Genomic DNA, 18,258 nt, shown 5'->3' on the forward strand with positions numbered 1-18,258 from the left:
AGGAATAAAAAAAAGTAGAAGGGGACCGGACATGCACAGGAATCTGGTGCAGCCACAGGTTCAAGAAACATTTGTAGTTGGGGACAATTTTTCCTTGACCAGTGTAACTAGCTGTGACCTTCACATCTTTGTTCTTATTATAGGAAAGGGGAATGCATCTGTCAAGGCTGATTCCCCACTTTGGCACTTCAAGTGCAGAAGATGGGGGCCTGCAAGGATTCTAAAAAAATTAATAATGGCCACTCCAGGCTGGTATTAAACTCCCAAGGTCACAGCTTCTCTCTGAACTTGGAGGGGTAGACGCTGCCACCACCAAGTGCAAAAAAATACCCCCCTTTTGAGAACCTAACAAGGAGCACTTGAGAATTCCTTCCTGTGGGGTACCCTCAAGCCCTTTCACCCCCTTTCCTGGGAAGAGCTGAGAAAAAAAACAAAGGAAATCAGCTGTTGCCACCAGCTAATTAAACAACATATGCACAAACCTCTTAGGGACACAAAAATCCAATCCTGTTCTTAAAAAAGGTAAATTTTATTAAACCCAAAAAGAAAGGAAATATATTTGGAACTTAGGCTTTTTGCTAGATCTTCAAAGAAACAATTACAAAAATTAAGCATTAAGATAGCTCTCTTAAGGTTTCAGCTTAAAGGTTACAAACAAAACAAAAGCTTGGGGTTAGCACAGAGGAGTCCATAAGCCAATAAGAAATAAAAGAAATAACCCTAATTGCATCTTTCTAGACATTTCCTAATTTACTTACATATCTGAGGCTTCAGATAAGTAAGTTCGAGGTATGAATTGATGATCTGTGATCATACCTGGCTTAAAGCTGTTTACAGCATTGCTGCTCTGTGTCACCACCCTTCTCCTGGAGAACAACACCAGACAAAGGGAAGTTTTTTCCCAATTTTAAAAAATTCTAGCCCCCCCTTGGCTCTTTTGGTTAGGTGCCCACTCCTTTTCCTTTACCTGGGGGACTTTGTTAACCCTTTACAGGTAAAGCAAGCAGAGAACAGCCACCAAGAGGGACTTTATAGCTAACTAGCTGTCTGGGTGTTCATAAAAGGGAGCTCCACCCGCCCTTCATTCATCACAGCATCTATGTGTAAACAAAGTCATTCTTTTTAACCCATGGTGTCTGTGCTTTTTCAACTGCACCACATGGGCATTCCTCAGAAAGGGCTTTCAAGACCAGGATTTCACCCATGGATTTCTTGTATAAAAAAACAGGATGTGTCCAAGATGCTTTGTCTGCCCTTGTTCCATTAGCAAAACCAAACAAAACCTATCAGGTCATTTATGGTTTAGATTTTTGAGTAGTAGATTTAAAACTTTCTTCCTGTGGGCATGAACCATAACTGCCACAGTATAAAACAATAAGGTGTTCAGGAAATAATCTGATGTTTAGAAAATAGGCTTGCATAAAAAAAAAATCAGGATTAGTGGAACCCTGGAAAAAACAGAACCGTCTACCCAGATATACATTTTAAATGATTTCCTTGACTTCAGCTGTTCCAGCTTCACTGATGTCAGAAAACCAGATACTGCAATTCTACTTTTTAGACACAATCCTGGGTTCAGCAATGGTGTCAAGCAGCAGTCTGAAAACAGCTCACAAACTGAAAATTATAATGTATCAAACTGCAAGAATTAGCATCTGTGTAGACGATCCTGCTTCACTTCTGGAATGCAGAAGAGGATTAGAACCAGTCAGAAAAGAATGGGGAGAAAACAGGCATCCACAGTGCAGTTCTTTACCTTGAAGGGATCACTTGTTGGGATAGGCATGTGTTTTTTATTTTCCATTGGACAATTTTATTGCAGCAAAGAAATAAAAAATAACAAAAGAAATGGAAGTAATCACTGGGGGTTAAAAAGGAACTGCCTGATTAGGGCTCTCTGTACTTTTTCTTTATTGGCTGTCCAAAACATTATCTCTTGGCAAAAAGAAAAGGAGTACTTGTGGCACCTTAGAGACTAACCAATTTATTTGAGCATAAGCTTTCGTGAGCTACAGCTCACTTCATCGGATGCATACAGCAGCGGAGTGCCGCGGCTAGGAGCTGGGAGACCGTGCTGCTGACTGAGCTGTCATGAGGTTTTGAGTTGAGCTGTGAACTCAAAGCCTCATGACAGCTCAGTCAGCAGCACGGTCTCCCAGCTCCTAGCCGCGGCGCTCCGCTGCCCGCTGCCGTATGCATCCGATGAAGTGAGCTGTGGCTCACGAAAGCTTATGCTCAGATAAATTGGTTAGTCTCTAAGGTGCACAAGTACTCCTTTTCTTTTTGCGAATACAGACTAACACGGCTGTTACTCTGAAACTATCTCTTGGGTTGTTTCCAGGTTTCTGAGGAAACAGCTAATAGGTGTTATATACCTCTAGCTCTGCATATTTTCAGGCTTTTGGTTTAAAACTCAAGATTCTAGATTTCTCAGGTCCTCAGGACTGCTTTCAAAATCTCAGGATTACTGGAGTAGTAAATATCGTCAATGCAGTAGATACTATGCCTGCAGCAGCCACAACCATGACAATGGCATCCACTAGATTAGAGGAGAAACAGAGAGATTGGTCCTGCAAAGGCAGGCTGCTAAGAAGATAACTCTTAGGTCCCACTGTTGTCAGAAAACATGTGAAGTCTTGAGTAGACTATTTTCCTGATTTAAAATTATATAAAAAGTTACCACATCATTTTTTTCCCTTAAAGTGAGAATTAATCCCAGTGTGGCAACTCAGGGAGCAACCAAGGGGAAACTTTCAGGCTTGTCAATTGATTGGAATCCCTCCCTGTGGGCATAGGTAGTGTCTATACCAAAGCTAGTATTTAAGCCTAAGGCATATCCAGAGAGCCTTCCAGCAGTGCATCAGGCAAGGCAACCAAGATCTGCCACCTGTGATTCAGTCCTTCTCCCCTCCATTCCCAGGGTGAGGAGGTGTGTTAAACCCAGTGCTTGGCTCTGGCAGGGTTTGGGTTTGTAAGGTACGCACAGTGCTGTGTGTGTTAGAGCCAGGGTGGCCGCAGCCAGTGTTATGGGTCCAATTTAAGGTTGTCAGCCCTCCCGGATTGGCCAAGAGTCTACCGGAATCGGCCTCAATCCCCTGGTGACTATTAAAAGCAATCTGGGAGATTACAATCGGCCAAAAGTCCGGTCAGCGGTGCAGCAGGGCTAAGGCAGGCTCCCTACCTGCCCTGGCTCCATGCGGCTCCCAGACGTGGCCAGCATGTGCAGCGCTTAGGCGCAGCCGGTCTCCGCAGGCTGCCCCCCATGCCCTGCCCCGACTCCACCGCTCCCATTGGCCCGGAGGCACAGCCAATGGGAGCTGCCGGGGCAGCACTTGCAGGCAGGGAAAGCGCACAGAGCCACCAGGCCGCCTCTGAGCCTAGGAGCTGGACCTGCCAGTCACTGCCGGGGGCCGCCCGAGGTAAACGCTGCCCAGCCGAAGCCCGCGCCCCAGCCCCCTCCCGCACCCCGAACCCCTTCCCCGGCCGCGCTCCAGGCCGGGGAAGGGAGGGCGAGAGGCGGCCCAACGGTGGCGAACTGTGGGCTCTCGCCCGATCTTCTTCAACACCCCCGCAGGCAGAAACTCACACCACGGCCAGTAGCCCTTAGTTTTCCGTACAACATGGCGATACCCATGCCCCGCTCGACGGCGATCAGGAAGCTTGACCTAGTAAACGGGAATACTACTTCCGGGCTTGCTCCGTCACTATTTGAACTTTGACCCGCGCCCTTCCTCTTCCTCTTCCGGTCCCGGCGAGACCAGGTATGGTGGCTTCCATGGCTTGGCCTATGTACGGGAGCTGGTTCGATCCGCTTCCATCCGCGGATTGGCGGGCCCGGGCGGCCTGGGGCTGAGTCCCGGGCGGGTACTGGAGTGTGGGGAGCCGCGGGAGGGCGGTATTGAGGAGCGGGGATTGCGTCAAGGCCCGGATGGAGCCTCGGGACCGGGGTGTCCCGGGCGGGGCCGCGGTTGGGCTCGCGCCTGCTGGTTGCAGCCCATGCCCCGCACTCTCTTCTGCGGCCTGGCGAGCCGCTGGGGCCATCGACAGGCCGCGGGGTTACGGGGATGCTCCGGAGCCGGGCCGGGCCGGGCGATACCCGCTTGGTGGGGGCGCCTCTCCTGCTTCTCGCGCGGCTGGGGCGCCAGGCAGGGAGATGGGGGAGCCCTGCTGCCTTCTAGTGACTCGTGCAGCTTGTGTCAGAACGACCGGGAGAGCGAACACGGGGCTTCTGGGATGGGCCTGGCGCAGTGGTGGTGACAGGGCTGTCGTTCAATGGGCAGGAGACGGGGAGCAGACAGTTCTGCCTGCTATGAAAGGTATAGGGGTTTTCAAGCGCTCAGTATGTAGGTGCTAGCTACACTGTGATTCCACAACATCTCAACATAGAATAATTTGTTTGTAGATGCGGATACTTCCCCCCCTTTATAACGTGCTTTGAGATTTAGAGGAGACAAATGCCAAGACTCAGAGCTTATTATTGTTATGTTTGTGGGATTAGTATTACATCTTTACTACTAGCAGGTGTGAAACCTGAAGCATTCTGCTGCCCATGTCAAACTTCAGTGTACTGCTGTTGGCAGGGCCATTAAAAGTAATATAATTCACTGATGATGTCATCTACTTCTTGTTGTCCAAATTCTCCCCCCGCCCCTCCAAAACAAAAGTTTAAACCTAGTGGCAAAAGATCATTGTGAGTCTAATGCTCTTTCTCTCATTCCTTTATTTAGATATAAAAAATGGTTCAGCGTCTGACATACCGTCGTAGGTTGTCCTACAACACAGCCTCTAACAAGACCAGGCTGTAAGTAAGATCAAAGTTTCTGAGGGTTTTATCTGTTTGAATGTAGTTATTTACACTAATTGCATGTTTCTCTGATGCACACAGGTCCCGGACACCAGGTAACAGGATTGTTTACCTTTACACTAAGAAAGTTGGCAAGGCACCAAAGTCTGCATGTGGTGTGTGTCCAGGAAGACTTCGCGGTGTAAGTATTGTACTCATATAACCGGTTTCAGAGTAGCAACCGTGTTAGTCTGTATCCGCAAAAAGAAAAGGAGTTCTTTTGGCGCCTTAGAGACTAACAAATTTATTTGAGCATAAGCTTTTGTGAGCTCACAAAAGCTTATGCTCAGATATATTTGTTAGTCTCTAAGGCGCCAAAAATACTCCTTTTCTTTTTACTCATTTAACTGGTCATTTTCGGTACCATGATCAAATACTTCAACTCCCACTGTTGCTGACTTGCTGTGTGATTTTTCTTTTCTCTTTTCTTTTCTTTTCTTTTTTTTTTCAGTTAACAATCTTGCCTAGTGCTTTCCAGTCTTTAATTGGAGATATGTGTTTGTTGTGAGGATTAGTTGTTAAAACTCTGAAAACGTAAAGCATTTATTGGATAGTGATGCTATTTTTTTCCTTAATTTTTGTGCTTATAATCCACAGCATCTGAGCCCCTTTAGCTTAGGGGATAAGTAGCAAATGCCCATGCAATAAAAATTGGGCATGGGTAGACTTAACAGAATTCACCTTTTTTATATATATATATATATATAATCTATATAGATATGGATGGATGATATTTATTTTAAGTGATTTTTTTAAATGGATTTAAATTTTCAGTTGCACTAAATTCTGGGGGTGTCAGAGCATTATTTAATGACACCCCTACGTTCTTAAACAGGATTTTTCTTACTTTATCTGTAAATTTCAGTTATCAATGGAAATAATATTTTTTCATTGGTTCGGATGGGGGGGATGAAATTGCAGTTTACTGACATTTAGCCATAAAAGTCTAATCCTTGCTAGTCTAGACGTAGATAACTATCAAAGAGATACTGTAGTAGGAAACTGTAGTAGTTCTATGTGCAGATTGTACAATCAAAAGTGAGTTATAGTAACGGCAGTATTTTTTAAAAAAACAAACAAAAAAAACTGTCCATGTAGCAAAGGTATCATTTTATTCTTACAGAAAGAAGGAAATTGATTTAATCTTTGCTAGGATTGCTTCCAATATATCACTAACTACCCTGCCTGCTGAAACACTTAAAAGGGTTTGCAGGCTCAGTGTGAAAAGTGACATTTTAAAGGACAATGTCTATTCTAAAACTCATATTGTCATCCTCTCTGACTCTACCATTTCCAAGTAATACCACCACCAACCTAGCTTGATCTGGCTGCTGTGTCCATTGTATTTGATAAAACTGATATATTTGTAAAGAAAATATTTGGGGCTTTATTTTAATTTTTTTGTAAAAGAGGTTCTTATTTGTTTGTAGTACATGGACTGCTTGCTGGTGATTGCCAGAGAGCTTGTTCGACCACATGATACGTCGTCATCTTGTTTCTAGCACTAAATGTCTTTAAAAGATAGCTAGTACATAATGTCCAAATGTCACTTTTCAGTAAAAGCAATTACAGTAATATCTATTATGATGTAGTCTACAGTGTGATGAAGTTTGATGTAGAATATGTACAATGACTTGAAGAGACACTGTAACACAAATTTCCTTAGTTATGTTATTAACAAACCATGTTGGGTTATTTAAAAACTGATAAGTCTTAGAATTTCTTTTTATAGTCTAGTTCTCAGCTTCACTTCCAGGTTGTCATGCAGTATTTTGGCCCAAGCAATCTACTGACATTTAACTACCAGTTTCCCACAGTGCCGGTTGGGGGAGATCCTAGACCAATAAATTATCAAAGTAGGGACTTTTTAGTAAGATATTTGTAGTAAAGAGATATTGCAAACAGCTGTATCTTGTAAAAGCATATCTTGCACATTCAGCAGAAGTTCTCTTTTTTTTCCAAGAGAAACTGCTCAACATCCTTATGCTTAGTCTGAAGTGACATGCTTAAATGGTCTGCTTGATTTTTTTTTTAAATATGGCTAGTATATCCAAAAAGTATGCATGATTATGAATTATTCTGTATGACATTTCAATTTTTGCTTCACGTAGGTTCGTGCTGTGCGCCCTAAAGTCCTTATGAGGTTGTCAAAAACAAAGAAGCATGTTAGCAGAGCCTATGGCGGTTCCATGTGTGCTAAATGTGTCCGTGACAGGTAAATTTTTAAAAAGCTAAGCAACTTTATCATAAATATTGGTCAAAATGGGGGAGGGGAGAAGAATTACTGTTCATATATTAGCAATAACACATTTTTCTTCTTATAGGCCAAATTTTTCAGACCTGGGTGCTTAACATTCTTTTTAACAGAATATTTCTCTTGACTGACTTGGAATGGATAAACATGGGACTATGAAACTCAGCAGTGATGTAATAATCTAGATGCATTTATATGTACAAAATCTTGTCCCCTGGATTCCAGCTGGTTCCTGTTTTACTATCTTTTTGTTATAAAGGTTTTAGATTCTTCATTGTAATTTACCATCAAACATCATGATCTTTCTGTATAAACCTGAACTTTGAGTTATGTTCTGAATACTGATTGATACAGGAGAGAAGTGTAGTTATTTAAGGAAAGCATTAATGCCAAAGCTGACCCTGTATAAAAGTATGACACTAGTTAATCTTCTAGTTTACTGTCTGTCTTAGGGCTAAATTGGCACTGCTGCGATCAATGCAGCAGAGTCGATTTAGTGAGTCTGGTTAAGACATGCTAAATTGATGGGAGAGCGCTCTCCTATCCACTTCTGTAATCCACCTGAAAGAGAGGCAGAAGCTATGTAACTTACATGGACTTAGCGCCTTAGTGAAGACAAGCCCTTACTCTGCATACATAGCACATATTCTTACAACTCAGGTATTTTAAATAGTTCTGCCTGTCTTGTGTGAACAGTGACTAAGAATAGATATAAGTTGAAGTGTTAGCTTTTTCATGCTGTTCACTGAACCCAAGTCCTGACAATTATTGTCCCTGTTAGCTGCACGCTGAGCATCTCAGCATTGATATAATGGCTTTGCTATATGGATAAATTTTACATTGCACACTAAACTAAGGCCATCTTAATTAATTTTATGGCAAAGTGCCAATGTGTATTAGCCATGTCATAGCCAGAGATAACAAAAAGGTCCCTGGTGCAATGAGCTTCGTCTATGCGCGTATTAGACCAATTTGAGTCCAGATCTCCAAAGTTAAAAGGTTAATATACTATTCCCTGCCTGATCTGTACTATAACCATTGCTAGCAATTTTTCTACCTTTAAGTATTTTTAAAAACCGAATTGCAGAGATATGTGGAAGACATCAGGTGTGTGACTGACATAATGCGTAGTTCAAAATTTTCCATGCTAAATGTGCCACCGCCCTCCCCCCCGCCGCCCTCCCAGCTTGTTGAGGATGCTAGCCCGTACACTGGTGTTTAATTCATCTATATAAAAGTTTTATTTTGTGACTAAGACAGCCTACTACAGGTGTGAATGATGTGAAAAGCAGCTTTATCACATGAAACGTGTATCTTTAAGAATAAAGATAGCTTGATATGGAAAAAAGTGATAGTAAAAAACCACCTTTTTGAACTGTGCAGAACTAAGTGTGAAGCACTAATATTCACGACAGCTTGAAGGTAAATTGGGTGTTTGGATACAACTCCAGGAGGTGAAGGAAGTTTCTAACTGTGAGACGCTTGAGCACTACTGTGTTATATCCTACAGAAAAGGCAATCTAGGGTTCAGTTAAACTGTTTTTAATATTGATTAACTAGGAAGGTGACAATTCCAGGGTTCTTTTGCTGCTGGGCTACAAAATGATTCTCTGTATCACGCAAATAAATCTGTATATGGCACTAGAGGGAGTTGGTGCTGCTAGTGGGGGGAGAAAAGATCCTGACTATCATGCAGGAGGGGAGCAGGGGTTCTGGGCAACAGGAAGGAGCCACAGACTGGGTGTCAGTGTAACAAATGTCTGCTGCCATGTGGCAAGGCAAACTTCTAGTATTCTTTATTTTTGGGGTGGGTCTTATATGTGTATAATTAGGGATGGGAGGAGTATTTGTAGAGACATGGATTTGAGAATCAGATTAATCCCATCACTAGTATTTGAATTTGCTTAGGCTAACAGCAGCTTTTTTAATGAGATTATTAAACTACTCTTCCATGTCACTCAACCACCTTTGTATTAAATGGTAACTAGAAATGTTCATATGGTATATTTGTGTTTGGGTATGGCAAACCATCAAGCAAGCTGTCTGGTGAGTTAAGCGTTCAATCTTTTTAGGCTTGAGATCCTCTACATAATGACCATGTCTAACCTACAAAAATAACCATGTTTAAACATGACTGTGGCCTCTGTGTGCATGAAGGGTGCGGGGGGGAAGAGAGAACTGTTTTAATCCTGAAATACCTAGGCCTTTGCAGTTTTCTGAGTGTTTTTTCTGCCCACTTTGCCAAGAAAATACTATGTGAGGCCAAAAGCATTTTTAAATTCAGATGGTATGCATGTCTTATTTCAGTAGTGCTGGCAGTGGTGAAGAGTGCAAGTAGAAAAGTTAAAAATTGGGTTTTAGGTATCATTTTGTGCTTAATAGCTGGGCTTGGAGAAATGTGTGTAATATCAAAGCACAGTTTATATATTAAAGAGCTAATGAAGGCTTTTTCTCTTCCCTAGAATCAAACGAGCTTTCCTTATTGAGGAGCAGAAGATTGTTGTGAAAGTGTTGAAGGCACAAGCACAGAGTCAGAAATCTAAGTGAATCTCTTTGTATTGTCTGCCTAATAAATAAAAATTCAACTTTTCTTGTGTCCTCTACCATTCTACATAAGTATGGGCAAAGCTAGAAAGCATCTTCATCAGAAGATTTGCTAAATGCAAAAATAACCTTTTAGTTCGGTGTTCTAGTGCAGTTTTCACTCCCAAGGCAAGATGTTCTTCTCTGTTGTAGTTTTCACAGCCACTGTAACTACTCTGTGAAGAGCTTTAAAGTCACTACACAGACTCGGTATGCAACTTTTTAATCATCACTCAAATCTCTCTGTGCATATGGGAAGAAAGAGCCTCCCCTTCATGGCCCTGGCCTGCCCCAGTACAAAAGGGTTAGTGAGCTTCAGAACTCCTCTGCAACCTGAATGTAGTTGAGATGGGACGGAGTGTTGCTGAACAGGGATCTCCCACTAGGCCAGCCAGTGGGGAGAAGAGTTTTGTAGCACCGATGGAGGAGCTGCTGAAGTGGCTGGGGTATGTCCTCAAATGTAACTTGTTATGCATCTCCTCACTCAGTAAGTTGGAACGTGTCATTGATCCTCCACTCAGAATAAAATGTTGTCATTTTACTGCTACTGTTAAATTCAGGTAACTACTAACATTTCCCAAAGTGTGGTGTGTGGAGAGATGACTGGTTGCAGGATGCTGGCTCTGTCTGTTTGTAACTGATTCTACAGGCAGCCCAGAGATAAAGAAAAAAGGTGAAGCCTCACTCTGTACAGCTGCTACAGAGGGAAATCAAGATTTACTCTGAATCAGTAAGATGGGAGCTGTTGACTGGGTAATATGTCCAAGGAAGCATGCAAGTGGCAGGGAAGCAGCAGCAGGTCCAACCGTGTTCAGATATCACACAGTGCAATATAAAAATCTACCTAGGAACAGGCAACAGAAGTATGAGGGAGATCAAGCACATATATACACTGAGCGCTACAGCAGCATACAATGGTGTGTAGCTATGCCATGAAACATGTTATGTAGATGCGCACTACACTGATGAAAGTTTTTTCTAATGCTGTAGTAACTCCACCTCCCTAAGTGACAGTAGCCAGGTTGCTGGAAGCAGTCTTCCATCAACGCAGCTTCATCTACCCTGGGGGCTAGGTCAGCGTACCTGTGGTGCTCAAGAGTGTGAGGTTTTCATACCCAAGTGCTGTAGCTATATATACTTAGGTTTTAAGTGTAGACCAGGCTTGATTTTTAAAGGTTTTTAAGTATTGCTCTGCTCAGTGTTGCAAGGCCCAAGTAACATGTCCAAGTCTCATTTTCAAAAGCGACTTGGGGTATATGTATGTTGCAAAAAACACTAAACGGCAGCAAGTCTCAGAGCCCAGCTCTACTGACTCAGGCTCATACTGCAAGGCTAAAAGTAGCAGCCTAGATGTTCCTCCTTGGGCTTGAGACAGGGTTCTGAAACCCAGTGAGGGAGAAAAGTCTTAGAGCCCAGGCTCCAGCCCAAGCAAGAATGTCTGTACTGCTATTTTTAGCCCTATAGTGTAGGCCTGTGTCAGTTGGCCTGGGGTTCTGAGAGTCATTGCTACAAGATTTTTTTCAGTATAGATGTACACCGAGGTGCCTGTCATTGGGACATAGGACTTAGCCATTTAAATCACTTGCACTGTTCCAGTGACACCTAGGGGACTAAGTCCTTTTTTAAAATGGGACTTGGACATGTAATACTTACTTAGGCCTTGCAACACTGAGTAGAGCAATGCCTGAATACGTTTAAAACTCTAGACTTAAGTAACTAGTCTCCAGAGGTATGCAATATTCTGTTAGGACAAGTAAAATATACTAAATCTGCTAATACTGATTTTTACAGTGAGACTTGTAGTTGCCATAATGTAACAAAGTAGGAACGGTGGAGAAATGGGTTCCACATTATGAAAACAAACTAGAGAAACTCCTGCTTGTGGTCACAAGCCGATGCATAACCATCAGCTAGGAAGAGATTTCTCACTAGCTGCAGTTTATCTAGTAGTAAAGTATACAACTTTTCTCTTAAAGGTGATCTCTAAAGGGAAAAATGGGCTTGTACATTTTTGCTTTTTTTCTGTTAAAATATCCTTAAATAATACCTAGCTTTTATACAGTGCTGTTCAGCAGTAGATCACAAAGGAGGTGAGCATTATTATTCCAATTTTCTAGTGTTTTTTTCCCCTTCTAGCTTTTACCTTAGTAATTCTAGTTCTGTCTGTGCTAGAAGACTATGATTTACCAAAAAAAAAAAAAAAGTCAAAAGGGCAAAAGCCCAATTTTATTCTGCTGCAAGCTGCCTTTAACAGCTCTTCCCTAAGAGCAAAGAACCCTTCATTCGGCCTATACTGTAACCAGCCAATATTCAAATATGGAAGGGGAAGAATAATTTGATATTAAAAAACTGACCAATGGTGGTAGTCTTCTGGTTTGAAGAGGTCCTCAGTATCATTCGTTGCTCATTTTTCTCCCAATATTATGGACCTCAGCCATGGTCACTTTTCATGGAGAAACAAAGGTCTCCATTTAAAACTCCTGAATAGTTTGGTGGGGTATTAACAGAAGAGATGAAACAGTCTCTGTCCCCCAAGAGAAGTGCCCTTCCGGTCTGCCAAGGCAATGAAGACAGTTTTGTTAATGTTCTCAAATTGAATGAACATACACCTATTTAGACTGTAAGCTCTTCAGGACAGGATGCTTTATTATATGTTAGTACCTAGCAATGATTGAGAATCAAAGACCATTCAAAACCTAGGGAGGTGGTGGAATCTCCTTCCTTAGAGGTTTCTAAGGTCAGGCTTGACGAAGCCCTGGCTGGGATGATTTAGTTAAGGACTGGTACTGCTCTGAGCAGCAGGTTGGACTAGATGACCTCCAGAGGTCCCTTCCAACCCTGATATTCTATGATTCAGAGCAATAGCTCTACCATTGCCAACCCAGCTTGGAATGTGTTTTTAAAGGCTATAAACTAGCAGAAAGACCTTGCCCTGGGATTGTAACATTCACTAAATTGTCTGAGCAGCAGTGTAATATAAAGTTCAGTTTTCAAAGTTGAAGTTTATATTCACTGTCTTAATGTAATACAACTGTATCTGCTCTGCAAAATGCTGAAAAGTATGGATTTCAGACAGGAAAGGGAAATGAAGACAGGTGTTTAATCTTCCCCATAAGTGGTTTTTCAATTAAATATGATTCAACATGCATGATTTACATTAATGTCTGTTAGATTAGATTTCCTTTAGGGCTCTTGGGGGTGGGGGAAGAATGGTGGGAGAGGAGTTGATATTCACTGTGAGCTTCCATTTTGGTTTGTACAACATTTTCAATTTAATCATTGCTAAATAATGAACAGGCAGAAATCAGTGAAATTAGGCAATTTGCTCTGAACTGGGGTGTGTGAGGGTGCGGGGGAATTGGAAGGAAAGAAAAGAAACCAATTATAAAAATGAAATTTGAGTGAAGAACAAGGGCAACTAAAATCTTAGTTTCCATGTATGATAGCTTGGCTAGCAGCAAAAATAAAAATGCAGTCATTAGACAAAGTATCAGGGAAATGATAATAAGGCTGTTAGATCTGTGTGTGCGTGGGTTTTTTGTTTTTTTTTTTTTTTTACATTGATGACAGACTCAAAGCAGACAGCTGCAATTTAGATATCAAGGCAGTTTTTACAGGTGTGATGTGCCTCTTAACTAGCAATGTCTTCAAGGTAGTCACTAGATTAAATTATTTAGAGGCAAGGTATGTTTTCTTGTAGAGCAAGTCTGCTAAACACTGACAAATAACCAAACATTTTCATGGTTGACAGTGGGGTTTAGGTTTCATGTACAAGTTTTATTGCTTTACCTATGGAGTCAAATTATGCCTATTGAATGGTAGCAATATTCCTATTTACAGAACTCTTTACAGATGTATAAGAAGACATGATACTTACCATTATGCTGCTGTCAATTAGAGTTTTGATACTAACTTCAGTATGAGTTGGAGCAGGTTGTAATTTACATATAATTGAATACTGACATCAGTGGCGGCTTGGGCAGGTAATGCTGCTTTGGGGAGAGATGTGGAGTACTCATGGTGATGGTAGAAAATTGATTTTTGTGTGTGTGGAATTCCTGCTTAATGGACCTACAATCTGGACTTTAAGGGATTTGTCGCTGCATCAGTTTCCCTTGAAAAACATGGGGTCATCTTCAATGTAATGGGGTTCCAAATACATCTCAATGAAGTAGAGATTATTTTTTTCTCTTCATGCTGATGATTAAAGGATAGTGCTGATACTGGAAATGAATCAAAATCAGAATTAGTTTCAATTGCAGTATTGAAAATTGTATCCTTTATTTCACCTTAAATATTACCTGCTCTTCTTTTCCCACAATTTAAAAGTTAAGATCACCTGCACGTGCCACACTGCATTTGATTAATTGTCGGCAGAAGCATGTCAGCATGCTATAAATATTCAGATGGGCTTAATGCACTAGATATTTCCCTCCATCCAAATTTGAGAAATCTTTTTGATGAAATGTATATTTTTCTGGCACCGCTGACAGTGCCATCATCCTTCCTCTCAAACAGGGCAGTAACCTGGAAGTTATTTTTGACTACTTCCTCCCTTTTGGTCCATGGATCCAGCCTACCTCCAAATCCGCTGATGTTTCCTCCATAACAGTTCCAAGCCAGGACACCTTTTTCTCTCCGGATAGCTAAAACACTTGTCCAGGCCCTTATCATCTCACATTCTGTCTACTGCAATCACCTCCTCTCTGGCCCACCTTGCTCCCATCTAGTCCTTATGAAACATAGTTATTAAGATCATCTTCCTTGCCTGTTGCCCCAGTCATCTCACCTCACTCTCTGAATTGTCCATTGGCTCTCCTTTCACCGTCTCAAATTCAAGCTGTTTAATCTCAAGGTCCTTCACAGGGCCCGCTGGGGCTTGGGGCTTCAGCCCTGTGGGAGGTGCCGGGGCTCTGGGAAATAATCTTTGAGAATTTAAGCCCTGATGGTAACACATGCTCTTGATTGAGGCTCCATTATACTGGGACTGTACAGAGAAAAGAGAGGGTAATAACTTTTGATCTCATCTGACCTGGGCCAGATTTGAATGAATGACCTAAAGGTGAAAGGCTTTAGAACTAACCTCTAGTCCTCTGAAGAATCCTGTTTCCCCACAGTTCCCAAAAATGTCTTTCAGTATATTGCTATCCTCCTCTGATACTCAAATGAGTCCTCATTCCTTCATTGGCCTAAGTAGTCTTTTACTGTGATAGCTGCCAGTATTTTCCTTTTCTTAAGATCTGCATCTTATTTTTCTGAGCAAATGCTACAACAATCTCTCCTGGGAACATTCAGAGTATGATACACGTTTTTCCATCTGTTAAGATTAAATTACTGTGGACACAATTACTTTAAAAGTGTACTCCTACCACGCTGTGGCCACCTCAGTCAACTACAGTTTAAAATATATCAATTTACAATAATATTATATCAAAGTAGTCAGCGATGAAACAAAACAAAGACTTTCAACTAAGCAGATCAGGACTAGTTTCATCTCAGTTATGTTCTATTATTTAAATCTATTCAGAGACAGCACAAAATTCAGCTTATTAGGACTGGAATTTCCATTGTATAGGGTTTACTGCTCTGGATGTATACCTGTCCTTACCTGATATGAGAAACTGCTGGGCACAAGTCTCCAGCTCTGTGCTCTCTTCCCAGCCCCACTGAACAGTGCACACATTTGTGTACTGTCTGTAACATAGTATGGTGTCAAACATGGGGAAGAGAGAGACCACAGCAGTAAGGAACGGGGAGAAAAACAAAGGAAAGCTATGTGGGGAGAATTGCAGAGAAGAATGAAAACTGAGAAAAAAGCAAGAAATAATTGAAGTTGAGTAGGGAGGAGAGGGATGAATAAAGCTGTAAGGTAAAGGGCAGTAAGGAATTAAAAACACAGAAGGGTGCGGGGCGGGAGGGCGGGAACACCACTAGAAGGAAAAATGAGAGGACAGAAAAAAAAGGACAGGAGAAAGAAAACAAATGTGACCTCAGGTATGCTAGAAGGACCAGGCACAGTTCCACTGATCCAACCATTAAATGTTGGGAAGCACAATTTTAATGTAAATGTGAGATCTCATTATCTAGCTGAATGTGATGGTTCACTGATTTCTTTCTAAACTCCACAGTTGGGAGCAACTTTTTCTAGAATATCTTTATTTAATGGCTTTGACCTGCACTGTTTGCAACACACAAAAGTAGCTTGAATTATTTATTTATAAATTTGTGACTTTGTGTGATGGTTCTTGGGGTACCCAGGAGCCTAGTCACCTTGTTACCTCCCGCCTTCAGCTGAGGGAATCTTGCCTATGCCTGGCTGGGTATCAATTCCCTAATAGCACGAGCTTTTAGCTACTCAAGCACTCTCCTCTGGGCTATGCCAGACTTGTCTTCGCTGGAGATTAACAATAGATGCATCCCAGTTCCCAAGTTCCTTTGCATCATTCCCCTGTGATATCCTGACACCGGCTATTCACAGAAATCCCAGATCCTCTGCCAATGTAAAATCACATAGCACTTATGATCACTTATAATAAAACAAATGTAGGTTTCTTTAAGAAAGAATAGAGATTCTACTAGAAACAAGCTGTAGTGCTGTAAACAACCAGATGCAATACAAAACAAAATATGCTCCTATAAAATGTCACAGATGCCCAGAGACATGGCAAATGCAAATCAAATTAAGTCTGTAGTCAATTACAACCTATAGCCGGGGTGGGCAAACTTTTTGGGCAGAGGGCCACATCTGGATATAGAAATTGTATGGTGGGCCATGAATGCTCATGAAATTGCGGTTGGGTTGTAAGAGGGGGTGAAGACTCTGATTGGCGGTGCAGGCTCCGGGGTGGGGCCAAAAATGAGGAGTTCAGGGTCTGGGAGGGGGCTCCAGGCCCCTAAAATTACTCGTATTCAAGCGAGTTCATCGGCAATCAGTCAGAACTATGTAATACAAACATTCAAATTAACATGAAGTTGACTGAGCCCCTGTTAAAAAGAAATGCTGCATCTAAAATTCTTTATATTTACTTTCTTATCTTTAAGGCTTTAGGGTTCACATGGGGAGGGGTGACACACACATCCCTACCCCTCCCACACACACTCCCTATACACCTCTCTCACACAGGGGAGGTGACTGACTTACCCGACCATCCCTGCCTGGCGCTCTCCACCCACCATGCTGGACTGGGCCCCCGGGACAAACCCATCCCTCCTGGTACTTGGCACCACATCTTCTCGAGGCAATACATGGGGGGCATTCAGGGTCACATGCCCATTTCTGCGAGGATACACAACAGAATATGGTCAGTAGCAGCCTTTCAGCACTGTGCGGGAAGGAAGGGATGGGAGCTGTTTCCAACCGCAGAGGAGGAGGGGGGGGGGAAGGGATGGCCTGGCCCATGACTTTGCAGAGCTCAGGCCAGCAGCAGGACCCACCAGTAGGGCTGTCCTTAGGATTTTTGGAGTCCTACACAGTATTATTAAACTGGTGCTCGCAGACACCTCTGCACTGCTGACACACTGAGCTGACTGCAGCAGCCTGGGGCAATGGAGGGAAAGGGGAGGCAGAAAAGGATACCGAGCCGCCTGGTGGCGGAGAGTCAGAGTTCCCCGCAGAGACCCCCGTACCCTTTCCCTCTCGCAGAATGCGCCACACCGGCGCATCCGGCTCTGTGAATACGGCCCCTGCCTAAGGAGACTGCCACACGCGCTGGGTGTGTGGGAGCCGACCTGTTCTTACCTGCTGTCCCAGCGGTGCACCAAATTTTTGGGTGCCCTATGCAGCCACATATGCTGCGTATGCCTAAGGATGGCCCTACCTGCCAGTACCGATGGGGGGGGGGGGGATGGTGGAAGACAGAAAATATGGGACAATTTGCCCATTTTTAAGAAAAAGTCAGGACACCTGCAGGAGGGCATAAATACAGGACTGTCCCTTTAAAAAGGGGATGTCTGGTCACAGTACCTAAAAAAAGCTTGCTGCACCCAAACTTCTCAGAGTGCCGCAGGGGCTCGGCACTTGGCATCCAGCTTTTCTGCGGTCTAGCGATAAGAAGGACCCACACCGATTTTGCACCTTGGGAAGTTCACACGCTCCTCGACAGAGGCGACCCACCTGGGCGTAGAACGGCTACGCTCGGGAGAGGACGGGCGCGTAGAAGGGAGACCCTGCTGCCCTCTCACCGACGCAAGACTAGCTGCGGGCTCCGCTTTTTGCTGGGCTGGCCGATCCGGGGCCGAACCCAGAGGCAGTTCCCGGCGCTCTGGTGCTGGGAGAAGGCACACGCTGGACAGGCTTAACGCACCGCCCCCCACGTGCTGCCCGGCCGGTGCCGCAACGGTAACGGGCGATAACGAGCGATAGCCCAGCCACGGCGCCCCTCCCCCGGCCAGGTTCCGCATTGTGGGCGGGGCCTCCTGCTCTGTGGGCGGGGCTTCGGGTGGGCCAGTCCCGCCCGAGACTCTCCCAGTTGCCGTGTCTAGGCCACGTCAGGGGCTGCTAGGATCTGGCAGGTGTGTAGTACTGATATTCCCCGGACACGTATAGTCGGCTTGAAACTCCAGAGTTTGGCGGTGTTTT

At 43.4% G+C, this 18,258-nt stretch overlaps 2 protein-coding genes across 5 annotated transcripts; one reads left to right on the plus strand and one right to left on the minus strand.

The window, feature by feature from the left end:
* Window positions 1-3,640: 3,640 nt before the first annotated feature.
* Window positions 3,641-9,687, plus strand: RPL34 (ribosomal protein L34). Its single transcript, XM_073340866.2, has 5 exons — window positions 3,641-3,761; window positions 4,728-4,801; window positions 4,886-4,985; window positions 6,955-7,058; window positions 9,560-9,687. Exons 2-5 carry the CDS (start codon window positions 4,737-4,739, stop codon window positions 9,642-9,644), a joined length of 354 nt encoding a protein of 117 aa, XP_073196967.1. The 5' UTR covers window positions 3,641-3,761; window positions 4,728-4,736; the 3' UTR covers window positions 9,645-9,687.
* A 3,751-nt stretch (window positions 9,688-13,438) lies between these two features.
* On the minus strand, window positions 13,439-18,167 carry LOC144930482 (uncharacterized). 4 transcript variants are annotated; one of them, XR_013635682.1, is made up of 4 exons: window positions 17,794-18,167; window positions 16,822-16,956; window positions 14,470-14,667; window positions 13,439-13,903 (listed from the first exon to the last, which is right to left on the minus strand). XR_013635682.1 is itself a non-coding variant. In XM_078852459.1 (3 exons), the coding sequence occupies exons 1-3, from the start codon at window positions 18,078-18,080 to the stop codon at window positions 14,616-14,618; spliced, it is 474 nt and encodes a 157-aa protein (XP_078708585.1). In that variant the 5' UTR covers window positions 18,081-18,082; the 3' UTR covers window positions 13,915-14,615. The 4 variants fall into 4 exon arrangements, 1 of the variants encoding a protein (XP_078708585.1); XR_013635684.1 differs by lacking the exon at window positions 16,822-16,956 and having other exon boundaries at window positions 17,794-18,082; XR_013635683.1 differs by lacking the exon at window positions 16,822-16,956 and having other exon boundaries at window positions 17,644-18,082.
* Window positions 18,168-18,258: the final 91 nt, after the last annotated feature.

This window comes from Lepidochelys kempii, chromosome 4 (genome assembly GCF_965140285.1).
Source record: "Lepidochelys kempii isolate rLepKem1 chromosome 4, rLepKem1.hap1, whole genome shotgun sequence".
NCBI classification, from domain to species: Eukaryota; Metazoa; Chordata; order Testudines; family Cheloniidae; genus Lepidochelys; species Lepidochelys kempii.